This window comes from Sorghum bicolor, chromosome 5 (genome assembly GCF_000003195.3).
Source record: "Sorghum bicolor cultivar BTx623 chromosome 5, Sorghum_bicolor_NCBIv3, whole genome shotgun sequence".
Classification (NCBI taxonomy): Eukaryota; Viridiplantae; Streptophyta; class Magnoliopsida; order Poales; family Poaceae; genus Sorghum; species Sorghum bicolor.
The window spans coordinates 58,196,330-58,211,059 of NC_012874.2; the positions used below are offsets into that span (position 1 = coordinate 58,196,330).

Consider the following 14,730-nt stretch of genomic DNA (forward strand, 5'->3'; position numbering starts at 1 on the left):
TTTCAATTAATAGGAATTAATTGATTTATCTAAGTATTTATGTGAGCATTTAAAACCTAGTAAATAAATAATTTTTGTGGAAAATAAAATTTATCCTAAGGTTAGGAACATGTGGTGCATACATGCTGGAGCATCTTGGATCTTTGATTGTGTTTGGCTGGAATTTATTCTTTGCTCAAAACTCTTTTGGAAAAGATTTGAAAAGAAAAGAAATGAAAAAAAGAGGGGAAGAACCCCGCAGCCAGCCAGCCCAGTTTCCCCCTGGCCCTTTTTCTTCCCTTCCCCGGCCCAGCAGCCTCGCGGCCCAGCGCTGCCGCGTAGGCGCGCCTCCCTCCTTCTCCTTTTCCTCCGCTGACAGCCCGGCCCCACTGCGTAGCGGCTTCTTCAACCTGCCGTCAGGGACAGCGGGCTTTCCATCGGGGGGGGGGGAAGCCGAATCAACCCTACCCGCGATTGCCTTGCCAAAAACGTTTTTTCGAGCCCTTTTAATCCTCGGTGAACCACCTGGGATCCCCCTTTTCCGTTTAAACACGCTCGAGACCGATCTCGCAGCTCCCCATCACAGTTTGGATCCCGACCGAGGGCTCTTTCCGCCCGGGGCTGCACCTCCTCAAGCTCGCTCCGGCCGTGAGAACATCCTTGGTGAGCTCGCCACTTCCTTCTCTTCCCTCCGGTGCTTTCGGTTCAGTTTTTGGTCCTCGCGAACGAGAAGCCGGACGACGCCGGCGAGCTTCGGCTTTCCGGCCATGGCGCCGCCGTGTCGGGGCCATCTCCGGCCGGCCGGCCGCCGCCCGCCTCCCTCTGGCCTGATCTCGGCCGTCCGTTTGGAGATCAACGGCCGAAATCGTGCGTACCCCTTCGCGGTGGCCATTTTGTTTAAGAGCCCCTAGAAAACTTGATAACCAAACCGCGGTCCAAGGCATAATCACTAGTTTACGTTTTCCTTTTCAGAAGGCATATTCTGGTCGGCTGAATCCAAAATACGTTTTCAGTTAATTATAGAATTGCCACTGGATTTGTTTTGCTTATAAAATGCTCATATTAACTCCGTTTTTATTCATTCAAATTTCGTTAGATTCGTATTTACGAGCTCTACATGTTAAAACTATTTATTCTATGTTTTGAAACTTTTTAAATTCCTGGTTCTATTTAATTAATTATTTCTCTATAGGAAATCTTAGAAAATTCATATCTTCCACGTTTTAATTCCGATTTTAGTGAACTTTACGTTTGTGTGATCGTAGCGCTGCGTAGATTATTTTCATAAACCTTTATATTTGTTTTACCCCTGTTTGGTGTAATGTTCTAATTATATCTTGTTTGCTTTGTGTATGATTGTCTCCATTGGATTGCGTGTTGTTGATTGAAGGTTGGGAATAGATGGTGAGCCGTACGTTGGTGATCAAGACCAAGCTTTTGAAGACCAGCAGGCTCAGGAGAGCTTTGAGCAAGGCAAGTATAACTTGGGATCATCCTTGTTACCTATTCACTTATAAATACATATATATCATATGCATGCTATCACCTTGTCGACCTTAGCAAAATCATAGATGTTTGTTATCCTGGATTCCTTGCTACCTACTTGATATGCATTTGGTGTAGATGTGCTAGTGCTTGATATAATCCATGATCTTGTAAGATGATTAATAGCTATGCAATGAACATAAAAGAATGGCAAATAACTGTATGAGATCTTGTCTGTAAGTGATCACCAGGACAACAGTGCAACCATGAGGGCTATAATGGCTCTAGGTTTAGCTCAGTATGAAGCCCTTTTCTAGCTTGTTAGAGGTTACCCGAAAGGGCGGAGGGCCTGAACCGTTTTGGGTATAGTGTGGCCTCTGTCTGTATGTGTATAGCCTGCGAGTCATTGTGTCATCGGAAGGCGGGCTCTATATCTGCGCGCAAAGGAAACCTTGCGGCCCTAACATGTTAGACGAACTTTTGAAAGGCTTCATAGTGATCCCTGCCGACCTCCCTAAGAAGGGGGTTAAGAGATTAGCTACCTCGGGCGAAAGGGTAAATCATGACTCATGGGTAAAGATGTACAACCTCTGCAGAGTGTAAAACTGGTATACTAGCCGTGCTCACGGTTTTGAGCGGCCTTGGGGGTTCTTGCTGCGCCGACGATGAGCTTATTAAGTTGTTATGTTCATTTGATTATCGTTTATGCTAAGAATTAATTATGCTTACACTTGATCATGTGATTAATGGATTATTTATGCTACCTTGACATTTGCTATTTAGTTATGAACATGCTATCCACTATTAAAAGCTAAATGCAGTCAAACTAGTGTCAGCTATTTGAGCCTCATGAACCTCTGGTTATACTTGTTGAGTACGATATGTGCTCACTCTTGCAATTTCCCAGCACCTCAGGATATGATAATGAAGATGACTGGAATGAGGATTACCGTTATGAGTACTAGGTTTGGAGTCAACTAGTCAACAGTGTCCCTGTGTGGAGCTTCCGTCGAGAGCGTTGTCTACTTTATGTTATCATCCTTGTATGAGACTATGTGATATTTTATATTCCGCTATGTAATAAACACTACAATGGTACATTTGAGATTTGTCTACTTATGTGTGCGACTGTTTCTGGGGCACATATGAGCCTTTTTATGCATCCTATTTTGTTCTTAAAATATGGATGTGACAATAATCACCAATTCTTGAATCTCACATAAACTACATGAAACTATATGTGAGAATTATATATTTTCAACTACACTTTGTGAAAACTTTGTCAAATGCAAAAATGGTATATATATCAAATATAAATCTTGATGAGTGAAACATGACTTTTCTAGTTGAGACAATCTAGGGTTCCGAAAACTAGTGTGTGGCTATGAATTATTTTAAAATTCAAAATTAAGTGGTTCAAACCTTGGTAAATAAAAAGTTGACTATTAGACCAAATGTAGACATTGATGAGTTTGACAAATTTTGTATTCATGACTATTGCATTTGAGACCATCCAGGGTTCAGTCAAAGTGTATGTTTCTAAAAACCAATGTTTTGACTTTGGTCAAACTTGGTCAAATGACCCATTTAATCACTTCAAATGAAAAACTTTTGAATACCAAGTTGTTAGAACCCATGAAGATCTATATTTGATACAGGGTCCATTTTTTTATTTGGATAAATTATAGCCAGTTGTTGGCACATGTTTTTAAGCTCCAAGACGGGTTTTGCTCAAACTTAGTCAAATGACACAATAAATAACTTCAAATAAAAACATTTGAATACCAAGTTGTTAGAGCTCATCAACATCCAAACTTTTTATATAGATCATTTTTTTATTTGAGATAGTTTTAGTAAATAATGCTCATCAATTCTTGAATGTCACATAAACTACATGAACGTCTTGTTCTTTGTTCTTTGTGACCCAGCTTCCCTTTCCGCGCAATGGCCTCCATTAGAAACTACTCTTCAGTCTTGGTGTCGGACTTACCATTGCACGCATGCAACGCCATCGTCTCGATGGTGAACCCCGGACCAAACCCCACCATGAATCCCCACTCGCAGCTCGCCTCCTCCTTGCCTTGCCGGCGACGGCGAATGACCTCGTCAAGGACAAAGATCAGAGTCGGGCCCGTCATGTTGCCGTACTCGCTCAGCACCCGCCGGGTGGCCGCCAACTTCCCGGGCTCCAGCCCGAGAGCCGCCGCGAAGCCGTCCATGACCATGGGGCCACCGGGGTGCACCACCCAGAAGAGGTCATTCCATCCAACGCTACCAATGCCGAGCGACGACAGCGCGTCGACCAGGCAACGCTCGATGTTGCCGCCGACCTGCGCCGCCAGCTCTCCAAACTCGAGGATATACTCCAGGCCGCACTTGGTGATCTGGACGGCAAGCGCGTGGTCCAAGCCCGGCACCGTGGCCTGCGACGCGGACACCATCTCCAAAATCGGGCGCTCGACGGGTGCCTGCGGGTCGGCTCCGACGACCACTGCGCCGGCGCCGTCGCCGAAGAGGGCGCGGCCGGTGATCCCGTAGCGCTGGACCACGTCAGGGACGACGTAGGCATCCATGACGCTCCACATGTCGGCGCAGGCGACGAGCACCCGCGCGCCGCGGTTGTTCTCGGCGATGTCCTTGGCAACGCGCAGGGCGGTAGGGCTGCCGCTGCAGCCATGGAAGCCGATCACGGTGCGCTGCACTGTGGGGTTCAGCACGAGGAGGGAGGCGATGCGGAGGTCGATGTGGGGCAGCTGGGCGCTGGTGCTGGTGGCGAACACGAGGTGGGTGATGTCTCCGGCCGGCCGGCCCCATTCGGCGAGGGCTTTCACTGCGGCAGCCGCTGCAAGTTTGGGCATGGTATTGGCCACGACGGCTAGCTTGCCCTGCAGAGTTGGGGCTGCAGGGTCCAAGAACTCCGGGTGCTCACGGAAGAGCTCCTCGTTGAGTTGCAGGTAGCGTTTTTTCGCTTTCATCTTCTCACCTGGATGACATGTAAACACGACACACCATATGGTAAATGCATTTCCAATTTCATGCCATTGTTGCTGCTGAGCTTTTCACTCGAGCCAGAATAAACACAATTCTGAAACATAGCCTGGTTCCACTGCAATTTTCACTAGGTTCAGAGATTGCTTCCATCTTCTCTAGAGCTAAGCTCTTAACTTATTCAAAACATTGCTCGCAAAAAAAAAAAAAAAACTTATTCAAAAGTTCGCTTATAAAAGTAGGAAAGGAGCTGGAGCTGGGCTTGTCGAGTCCGCTTCTGAGCTCGACCAAGATCAAGTGTTTGTATGTCAAAATGAAGAACCTTGACACTTTGTACTTTTTCCATTTAGAATAGAAATAAAAATGCTTAACTATTGGCCTGTTTGTGACTACTTTAACTCAAAGACTCTATTGTGGATTTTGAGCATCGGCAACAGTTTGGACCTCCAATCTTGATATTTTGGTAGGATGGAGAAAAATCATTCTCCAACCACTCCCTATCCCAAATTTGTATCTATCAAGGCATGCAAAAACAGAGGCAACGCAGACGAATAATATTACTCGTTAGAGATCTCAAGAGTTTCATAAATTTTTCCTCCTAAAAACTTCATTTTTTTCCAACTCATAAAAAGTTACTGGGAGAGAAAAAAAGAAGTCCATCTCCGTGAATATCCTAAAAATCACTTCTAATAAATCAAATATTGGGCTCACAAGGCTTTTTTTGCCACGATCTAGCTTTTTTTGCACCACAGTGCAGGTTCACGCGATACTTGGACGCTGCCGCCTCCCTGGCCGGCGCCATGACTTCCCAGCCAGCCGCTGCACTCCTAGGCAGTCGCCGCCTCCTCGGAGCCGGCCACGCCTTACTCCCAGCCGGCTGCCGCCATCTTCCCAATGGCGCGATGGCACTCCTCGAAGATGAGGAGCGGGGAGGAGCAGATGTGGTCTGCGAAGTAGCGGAGGAGCAGCACCGTGATGAGGAAACGTCACGACCTTTGGCGCAAAGGGGGAGACTGCAGGGAACTTCGGTCATAGGAAGGAGGACACCACGCCATGGGAAGCACGTAACTTTAAAAAACTAGGAGGACGGATTAGGTGTTATTGGAGAGGTTTTTTTTTTTCCAATCTTTCTCAAAAACAAGAATTAGGAGGAGGTTTAGGAAACTCATGGAGATGCCTGTGGGCGCCAATTTTGCAATCATCTCGACCACATTGACCATCACCGCCAAAGGTTCACCAGAATTGAATGTTTGGCTACTATTTTTATATAAGATATACTAGGAACTGGAGTAGATATATAATGGAGATTTTGTTTTGTAGGTTTTGATATTATGAGCTAGTGTACTTGTCAGGATGACCAGCAACAATGGGCCATGGATGCAATTGCGATATAGTCACCACTATTTTCAGATTTGAGAATACAGGAGAGTAGAGTATGCAATGGAGATTCTGTTTTTGTGGTTCTCAGTGTGAATTAGGTGCTGGGGTTGGCCAGTTGTGGTTTGGTAGCCACGGCAATGACACTGGCAGCAGAATGGCATGTGCAGTAGTGGCCCTCTTTTAGGAGTAAAAAATTGGAACTATTGGAGACATGCAATAGATAAATTCCATGTTTTTAGTCACTTATAATACTTATCATCAATTTGCCAAATATTGTTTTAGAAACTATATATCGGAGATGCTCAGTCTCAAACACTTCAAGTCCAGTATATATTTCCAAGAGCAGCTAACTCTGTTACAGAGTAAAGTTTCTTATTAGTTCATTTTTCGTGGAGTAGGCAAAGAGGTACTCCCCATGTTATGTTTTTTTTATGTATTTTCCACCACGAATTTTTTTATAGCACAATATAAAACTAAGTGAAGTAGTCACAAACAGGTCCACTTATTTGTAGAGCTAAGAATATCCCACTCGATAAGTATATTGTTTGGAGCTAATAACTACCAATGGAGCCTCAATACTGTTATCATAAACGTTAATTGACAAACAGTTTTTATCTACCATTTCGACGATCAATAGCTAGTCACTGTTTATTTATTCCTTCCCCATCCCAAACTAAATCAGTTTTCAGTTGTTTCTTTAGTCCTAGTATGAGCCACCAATCGAGAGTAAAGATTCCCTCCTAAAAGCTACGGCTCTTGCTATTGGGCATGAGACTTCAGTTCTGGTTGGTGGCTCCAACTAGAACTAATTCTTTGTTTAGTCTTGGAGCCAAAAGTGGCCCACTAAAGCCTTGAATTAGAAGTTTGTTCTCTACTAGTGATCAAAATATTTTAAATTTGACTAGATTTATAGAAAGAACACCTATATTTGTGACACCAAATTAGTATCACTAGATACATCATGAAATACATTTTAATAATACATTTAATTGGTGTCATAGATATTGTTATCCTTTTATACAAAGTTGGTCAAGCATAAGATTGTTGACTTAGGGTGACTTTTGAAATTGATTTATTTTAGTATGAAGGTACAATCATCTTATAGCGTTTAAATTGACTTAAACATTCTAAACGTTTTTCTTTAGCACCAGTAAAATATATACATTTGTATGTATATATAAAAAAATTACACAATCAACTCCTATAATTTGTTGCTTTCCAGGGATAGCTACGTGCTTTGGCTTTTGGGTACTTTTCTTTTCATTCTTAGAAAGGATTTATTCCACATAGAAGACTTGTGCGGCACGGTTAGCAAGGATCCATGGATCATCTTTGTAACCTACTTTACTTAGGTCAAGAACTCTCTGGCCAAAGTTATCCACACTGACATGTTTATCTTGAACCCATCGGCATCGGAACACTGGAATCTGCAGGCGTGGACCATATTCTACCACCCATATGTCATCAATGAACTCTCAAAGTATGTAGTTGTTTCACCAGTTGCATCATCTATAGCCTCACATTGAATGCCACTATTGTGTGCCATGCTCTTGGTGTCCCTATAGCTGGTGGAAAATGAAAAGCCACTAATGTTATAGCTCTGCCATGATGTGACCTGGCTTGATTGTTTAGATGCTAGAATCTTGATGGTTTCTGATTCCTCTGTCATGTCCAAATCCTTTAACCATGCGGTGAACTGACGCTTGTGTTCCTTGTATACCCAATCATTTGTGCATCCTGGATTCTCCACACGAAGTTCTTTCATGTGTTGCTCAATAAATGGGTCCATTATTGTGAGTTGTTGTAGTATGTTGTAATGTGCCTCTGGGACTATGTTGTAATCTGGCAGTATTAATGATTTCGGTCCCATCCTCCCGCGTCCATCAAGCCTTCCCTCATGTCGCAATGGAGGCAAACCAATTGATACCTAGTCTTTTAGGAGATTATTACATAATGGTCCTCCAAACTCAATGGCCTCTTCTGTAGTGTACGCCTCTATCATGGAACCCCCTGGATGAGCACGATTTGACATATAGCCATTCAATATTGACATGAAACGATCATACGTCCACATTTCATGGAAATACATGGGACCCAATGCCTCTATTTGAGGCACCAAATGAACAACAAGGTGTACCATGATATCAAAGAACGATGATGGGGGAAAGCACATCTCCAACTGGGTCAATGTCTCGGCAGCAAATTTCTATAGGGACTCTAACTCATCACGGACAATTACCTTCTTAGATATCTTATTAAAGAAGTAGCACAACCATGTGATTGCCATATTTAAGAACACTAGATTTATAGCCCTGATGGTGATAGGAAGAAAAGTGGTCAGCATGACATGACAATCATGTGAGTTGTAGTTGGTGAGTGTAAGGTCTTTCATCGACACAAGACTCCTTATGTTGGAGCAGAAATCAAATGGAACTTTTAAATTCTTCAACCACACACACATTGCATGTTTCTCCTCTCTATTCAGGTTGTAGCTTGTTGTCGGTAGCTGGTACTTCCCATTCTCTAGGAGTATAGGGTGAACTCTTTCTGATCTTTAAATGTTGCATGTCCAAACGTGAATTGAGACCTTCCTTTGTCTTGCTCTTTATGTCTAGCAAGGTTCCAATTATGCTTTCAAACACATTCTTCTGAACATGCATACCATCGATCGCATGTCGTACGTCTAAGTCTTTCCAGTACGATAAGTACTTGAAGAAAATGGACTTCTTCTTGAATGTGTCCCCTTCATTTGCCTTCACAACCTTTCTTGGTTTCCCATCTTTGGTCTTCTTTCCAAAAACAAGCTTCACATTCTCAACTATCTTGTACACTCTATGCCCTTTACTACAACCTGATGGAGAAGTAGATTTTGATTCGCCAATATTGTCGAAGTACTTATTCATCTTTTGTAAGCGGTACTTATGGCCTATTGGTAGCCATCTTCTATGCCTCATGTACACTATCTTATTAGATGCAGGAAGAGACAACCTTTCCCTTGAACTGACCTGATAATGAGAAGAGAGCAGGGTAATCATTAATTATGACAATAATAAGTGCTCTCAGTGTGAATGTCTCTTTGCGGAACGCATAGATCATGTCCACATCTACTTCCCATAGTGTTTGCATGTCTTGCATTAAGGGCTCTAGGAATACATCCACACCAACTCCAGGTTGTGTAGGTCCAGAAATAAGAATGGTTAGCAAAAGATATTTTCTCTGTTGACACAAATATGAAGGAAGGTTGTATATTATCAGGATCATCGGCCATGTGCTGTGCGTGCTGCTCCTTTCGCCAAATGGATTCATTCCATCAGTACTCAGTGCAAACCTTACATTCCATGGATCGATAGCAAAGTCCAGATATTTCTTATCGAAATCTGTCCATTGCTTTGCTTCGGCTAGATGTCGTAACTTTCCATCATCTTTCCTTTCATCAGAAGCATGCGAGGTCATAAGTTCTGCGTCTTCAAGGTTTGCAAACAAACACCTCAAATGATCAACCACCGGGAGATACCACATCACCAAAGTAGGAATTCTTCTCAATGCATAATAGTCCACTTCTTCATTGCTACTAGGCTTTGAGTGTTTGTCTTGTTGAGTCTTTGTTTGGGTCTTCTTTCGCTTCCTCCCTGTAGAAACAGAGGCTCGATTCTCTTCCTCCTGATAATCTTTGTTCATCTTGTACCTACTGGCACCACAGTTTGGACAACTGTCTAAGTCTTTATACTAATCACCCCGATATAGAATACAATGATTTCTACATGTGTGGATCTTCTCAACAGCTATCGTAAGTGGACAGACTAGCTTCTTTGCATAGTATGTGTTAGCAGGCACTTTGTTCTCCTTAGGAAGAAGGTCTCCAAGTACACACAAGAAATCATTGAAGCTAGCATCAGACCAACCATGTCCAACCTTCATTGTCAAGAACTAAAGAGCGGCATGTAATGTCGACCAATGTTTGGTACAACCTTTTGACTCATCGTACAAAGTGTCCTATGATGTCTTCTTCAATGCTTCCATTCCCTTCATGAAGAATATTGATGGATCTGCACAACGGTTCATTATTGCCTCTAAGAAATCTGCATCTTCAACAATATCTATGTTAGCATGTTGAGTTTCATTGACATCAGACGTAGCATTATGAGTTTGATTGACATCTGGCACAACATGATGGGTTTCATTGACATCTGGCATAGCATGATATTCATTGAGAGGTGGCATTGGACCCTCCACATTGATGTTAGTTGCAGTGTTATCAGTTGTCCGCATATAAGGTGCAGAACTACCCTCACCATGTTTTGTCCAAATCAAGTAGTCCTCCATAAATCCTGTGCAAACCAGGTGGAAAGTGATTGGTTCTACATTGTCAAATACCATAATATTTTTGCGGTCTGTGCATGGACAATGTTGGGCATTCTTAACGTCATTACCAAAAGTAGACATAGTTTTCTAATTCTAATAACGGCACCAAAAATGCCGAACCTATCCCTCATGTCACTTAAGCCAAGTTGTCATCCCCAGCATGACATGAGAGACATGGTATTGAAATATGCAATTGCTCTTGTGAATGAATAATAAATGAGATCTGTAAGCGCACAGATTAATATCGATGTTGTATTTTAACCGGGAAGTATTCCAGGTATCGTTATTTATATTTTTACCACTGGGAAGGGATTGCTAATCATCAATGTTGATTATGGAATGGAATATAGAATTGAGTTTCTATCATTGCATGTATAATAGAGAGCATTATCTATCTCTTTCATACAGGGATAAATGTCACATAAAATATAGATAAAGTATGAATGGTGACAAAGATAATTAATCTGATCAGCATAACTAGCCACATATAATAATGATAAGCACCTCAACAGATATTCTAGCAAGTCATTAGCATGGAATTAGGATGAACTATAAGAATATTTCCTAAGTTATTGTTAACTATAAAGTCTAGCATATCATAGTTAGTGCAATTATACTTGGCAATCATTGCGAGATACGACTACGCCCATGCATAGTGATATTATCAAGGAAGTTGAGAAACATAACAATCACTCCCCTTTAATAATGTTGCTCTGCCTGCCCTATACACGAGAGGGAGACTATATAAGAATCAATGGAGCTGTCACCACCATGAACTACCCCACGATCTGGCATATAGGGTACAATCGCAGATAAATACGGTATAAGCACCACGCCTACACAATACTTATCATTTACCCACTGTACACATGGATAAACGCTATACGATCCTAAACATGTATATAATTCCAATCTAACTAAGCAAAGAATATAACTATGATAAACTAAGAACAATATAATTGCAAATATAAACAAGTGGAGCAAAGTCATAATCAATATATTGAAGTAGAACAAAGTCATATTCATAATATTGAAGAACAATGATGAACAATTGAAGAACAGTAGAGGAATTACCAAGAATCCTTTTGAACAGATCCGGAAACCAATCGAAGATTGACTCCTTCAAGTTCTAATCCTATGTAGCTATGCTAAACTAGAGATCTATTGATGTGGTGGCTCTATGGCTTGATCAGACACTACAAAAAATGCATGATTTTTTTGACATATTTAGTATGACAATAGACCGTGATGTCATTATATCATCCAGATTATGACATTCTGTAATAGGCATTTTGACCTAGTGACATAAAAAAGCTGGATGTCATAATAAATGTCACAGAACTATTATAATTCCATACTATGACAATATTCACTATGTCATGAGGCCTAATTTATAAATGTCAAAAAAATTAACATAGGTTGGGTGTTAAAAAATATTTTTAGAAATATTTAAAATACTCTTGTCCATGTTGGCATGTCTAATTTCCACGTGGGTATTTTTTTCTTTTTTCCCTATTTTTTCTCAACCTAATTTCTATTGCTTTTGATTTGGGCCACACGCCTGTGCTTGGTCGGCCCACCCGTGCGCTCTCACAACAACTTCAAACAACATTTCAGAGCGGTAAATGATTTCAGATAAAAAAAATTATGAACATAAAAGTTGTAGAACTGATCAAGATATACACCTTTTATTTTGATCATTTGTTTATCCAATAAAGTGATAGTAACATTGTTCACAAAATTTATGTATCTCTCTTATAGTTTATAAAACCATACGAGAGATATGTAAAATTTACTCCTTTAAAGTTTTGTTTGAAGTAGTCAGTTTTTGAAATTCAAATTTTGAATTGTTCAAATAAAGTCACATGAAAAAGATGACAAAAAAGCTTATAGACCTAGAAAAGTTATAGAAGTTTTAAGTTGACAACTTTTTCATTTGAGAGCATTTAAATTTGTATTTTCATAGTTAACTAGAAATAAAACAAAGAATGAATTAAAGATTGGAACAAAAAAAAGAGAATAGTCAAGACCTAGCCCAATAGGACACACAACCTAAATCAGACCTGACTCATCTTGAACCGTCTGATTAAATTGACGACCAAGATCCACCAGACTTCCTCTCACCCACGCCGCGCCCACCCAGGCTTCCTCTCACCCAACGCCCGAGCCCTCGCCCCTCTCCTATTGTGCGAGGATTCCTCTCCTCTCCCATGGATGGACGCTAGGTCAGGGCGCCGCCGCCGGCCACCAGGCCATGCCAGGCCGTCGGTAGTCCTAGCTCAGTTTCTCTCCCCCCACGCACGACTCCAGCTCCTCCTCTTCCTTCGCTTCCCCCACGCGCCTCCCCAAGCTCGAAACCCTAGCTCCGGCCGCCAACTGCGCGGCGGCGATGGCTACTGTTGTGGCGCTCCGGCCAAGGATGAGACGGGGTGACGCCTTCACGGCCCTAGAGGAAGCGGTCTCCGCTGCTCGTGGGCGCACTCCGACACCCTCTTCCACCAAGGCCAAGGATTTATCGGTGCGTTGTTCTTCTTTGGTAGTTTCAGAATGCTGTTAAGATTTCAATTCTCTCAATGTGCCTTCAGTCCAGCTAAGGAGTTGGGATCTGTTCTAGCAAGTACCAATTGATGTGACTAACAAATAGTATGTATTTTCATATATATTTTGTTTATTTCTGTATACCACTAGGCTCTGTTCATGTTCTGCATCTTCTTGTTTGAATTAGTTTCATCAATCTGTGGGGAAATAATGCAGTTTGTTTGCTCAGTGTGGGGTTTGGGGGAAATAATCAGGTTGATGCAGTGGCTAATCAAGATGTGTCTGCACTGCAGCTATGCAAACTTATTTGCCTGATTTCTCTGAAATTCCCATTATATTTGTTTCAATATATGCAGCCTTGGATGTAGTCTGTTATGCTATTAGAGGCTTGCTCAATATATACCTTTGACTATTTGTTTCACATGTTATACAGGTGAACATTCCTAAGACCAAGAAGACCTACTGCAAGAACAATGAGTGCTGGAAGCACACTCTGCACAAGGTGACTCAATGCAAGAAGGGTGACGATAGCCTATCAGCACAAGGTGACTCTGCTAACTTTCTAAATCTTTGTACTCCGTCGCAAGCTCATTATAGTTCATTTTCACTGGAGAGTTCATTTTCTTTAACTGAACATACAAAATTGTTTACACAATTCTTGTTTGATGACTATTAGCTAGTGATCATATTCACTTCTTGCAGCTTAGTGGCTTTGAAATTCCATTACAGAAATAGAATTACAATACTTGGAGGAAACCTAAGAGCACACAAATCATTTTAGTGAGTTTACATCTACTAGTATTTGGATTTTTTTTATTTTGACTCATAATTATTGTTGTTCTATATAACCTGCTGATGCTTCTGTGAGTTTACATCAATATTTGGGCTGTCCTAGTGATAATACTGCTGGGTGCTATTTTTATATTCATTGACAGTAGATTTGCATACTAGTTAGTATATACCGTTGCATCTTCTTTTTATTTGGCATTGAACTCTAATTAAGTCAGAGATCCGATTGCTTCTGAGGGGTTGTTACTTTAGAAAACATATTTTAGTTTTATTTGGTACTTACATATGGCTATGGTACTTATATGATACATTTGTGGTCTGATTAAGTTAAGCATTCAAAACTGTATGAGCATGCATAGAAATAATTTCCTAGATACATGGACCAATCACCACTATGTATGCTATGCACCTCTAGACTTGACAACTACCTCCTGTTTTATAGAAATTGAGCAAAATGACATTTCTTACATTTATGTCTTTAATTAACTATTTGTTGTATTGTTGTAGCCTGGAAGCAGTTGGCCTACATTGAGCTGAGAGGAAAGGAAGTAGCTAGAAGGTGGATACTCTATGTAATTACTTACTGTGAAGTGTAATGTGATGTGTGAACTAATCTGTGTACTTGAAGTGTGAACTATCTGTACTGCTGTGAAATGTACCATGAAACATGGGATTCATGAATGTACACCGTGGATCTATTTTTTTATTTCTGTAAATTGTTATCAGAGACGCGTTTTGGCTATATGTGTCACTGCTATCTTCACAAAAGTGACGTGCCCTTTCCACGTCACTAATGACCCTCTGGACGTGTCACTAATATGCTTTTCTGGCATAGTTATTATGACAAATAACCAATGTCATACCTTATGACAAAGAATATACAGATGTCACATGATCCATTTATGACAGTGATTTTTTGACGTATTGTTTTTTGTCAACTAATTGTCACAACTCTTATATTGTGACATTATTTTCATATGTAATGACATAAATAGAAAGTCAAAAAATCACAGGATTCTTGTAGTGAGAGGCTTCTTCTCCCGAGATGGATTAATGAATTAGGGTTTCTTCGGGTCCTCTCCTCCGGGGGCCAGGGGGTCTGCTTATATAGTCCCTCCAAATGAATGTGGGCCGTCGGATCAAACCAACATTCATCGCACGGTTTTCCTTAATCCCTTAGGTCGGTGGAGCATGATCCGCAAGGTGGAG

The 14,730-nt window shown here is 41.4% G+C and overlaps 1 protein-coding gene and 1 pseudogene across 1 annotated transcript; one reads left to right on the plus strand and one right to left on the minus strand.

Annotated features, from left to right (window-relative positions):
• Nucleotides 3,419-5,254, minus strand: LOC8056965 (annotated as a pseudogene).
• LOC8064805 lies at nucleotides 12,392-14,398 on the plus strand. The gene is made up of 3 exons (XM_002449561.2): nucleotides 12,392-12,712; nucleotides 13,166-13,277; nucleotides 14,029-14,398. The coding sequence occupies exons 1-3, from the start codon at nucleotides 12,584-12,586 to the stop codon at nucleotides 14,115-14,117; spliced, it is 330 nt and encodes a 109-aa protein (XP_002449606.2). The 5' UTR covers nucleotides 12,392-12,583; the 3' UTR covers nucleotides 14,118-14,398.

Bases quoted from the DNA above. Each gene is read 5' to 3' on its own strand.
- LOC8064805 (XM_002449561.2), top strand. From the start codon at position 12,584: ATGGCTACTGTTGTGGCGCTCCGGCCAAGGATGAGACGGGGTGACGCC. The intron at 12,713-13,165 runs GTGCGTTGTTCT...CATGTTATACAG, and splicing joins CCAAGGCCAAGGATTTATCG to GTGAACATTCCTAAGACCAA. The intron at 13,278-14,028 runs GTGACTCTGCTA...GTATTGTTGTAG, and splicing joins CGATAGCCTATCAGCACAAG to CCTGGAAGCAGTTGGCCTAC.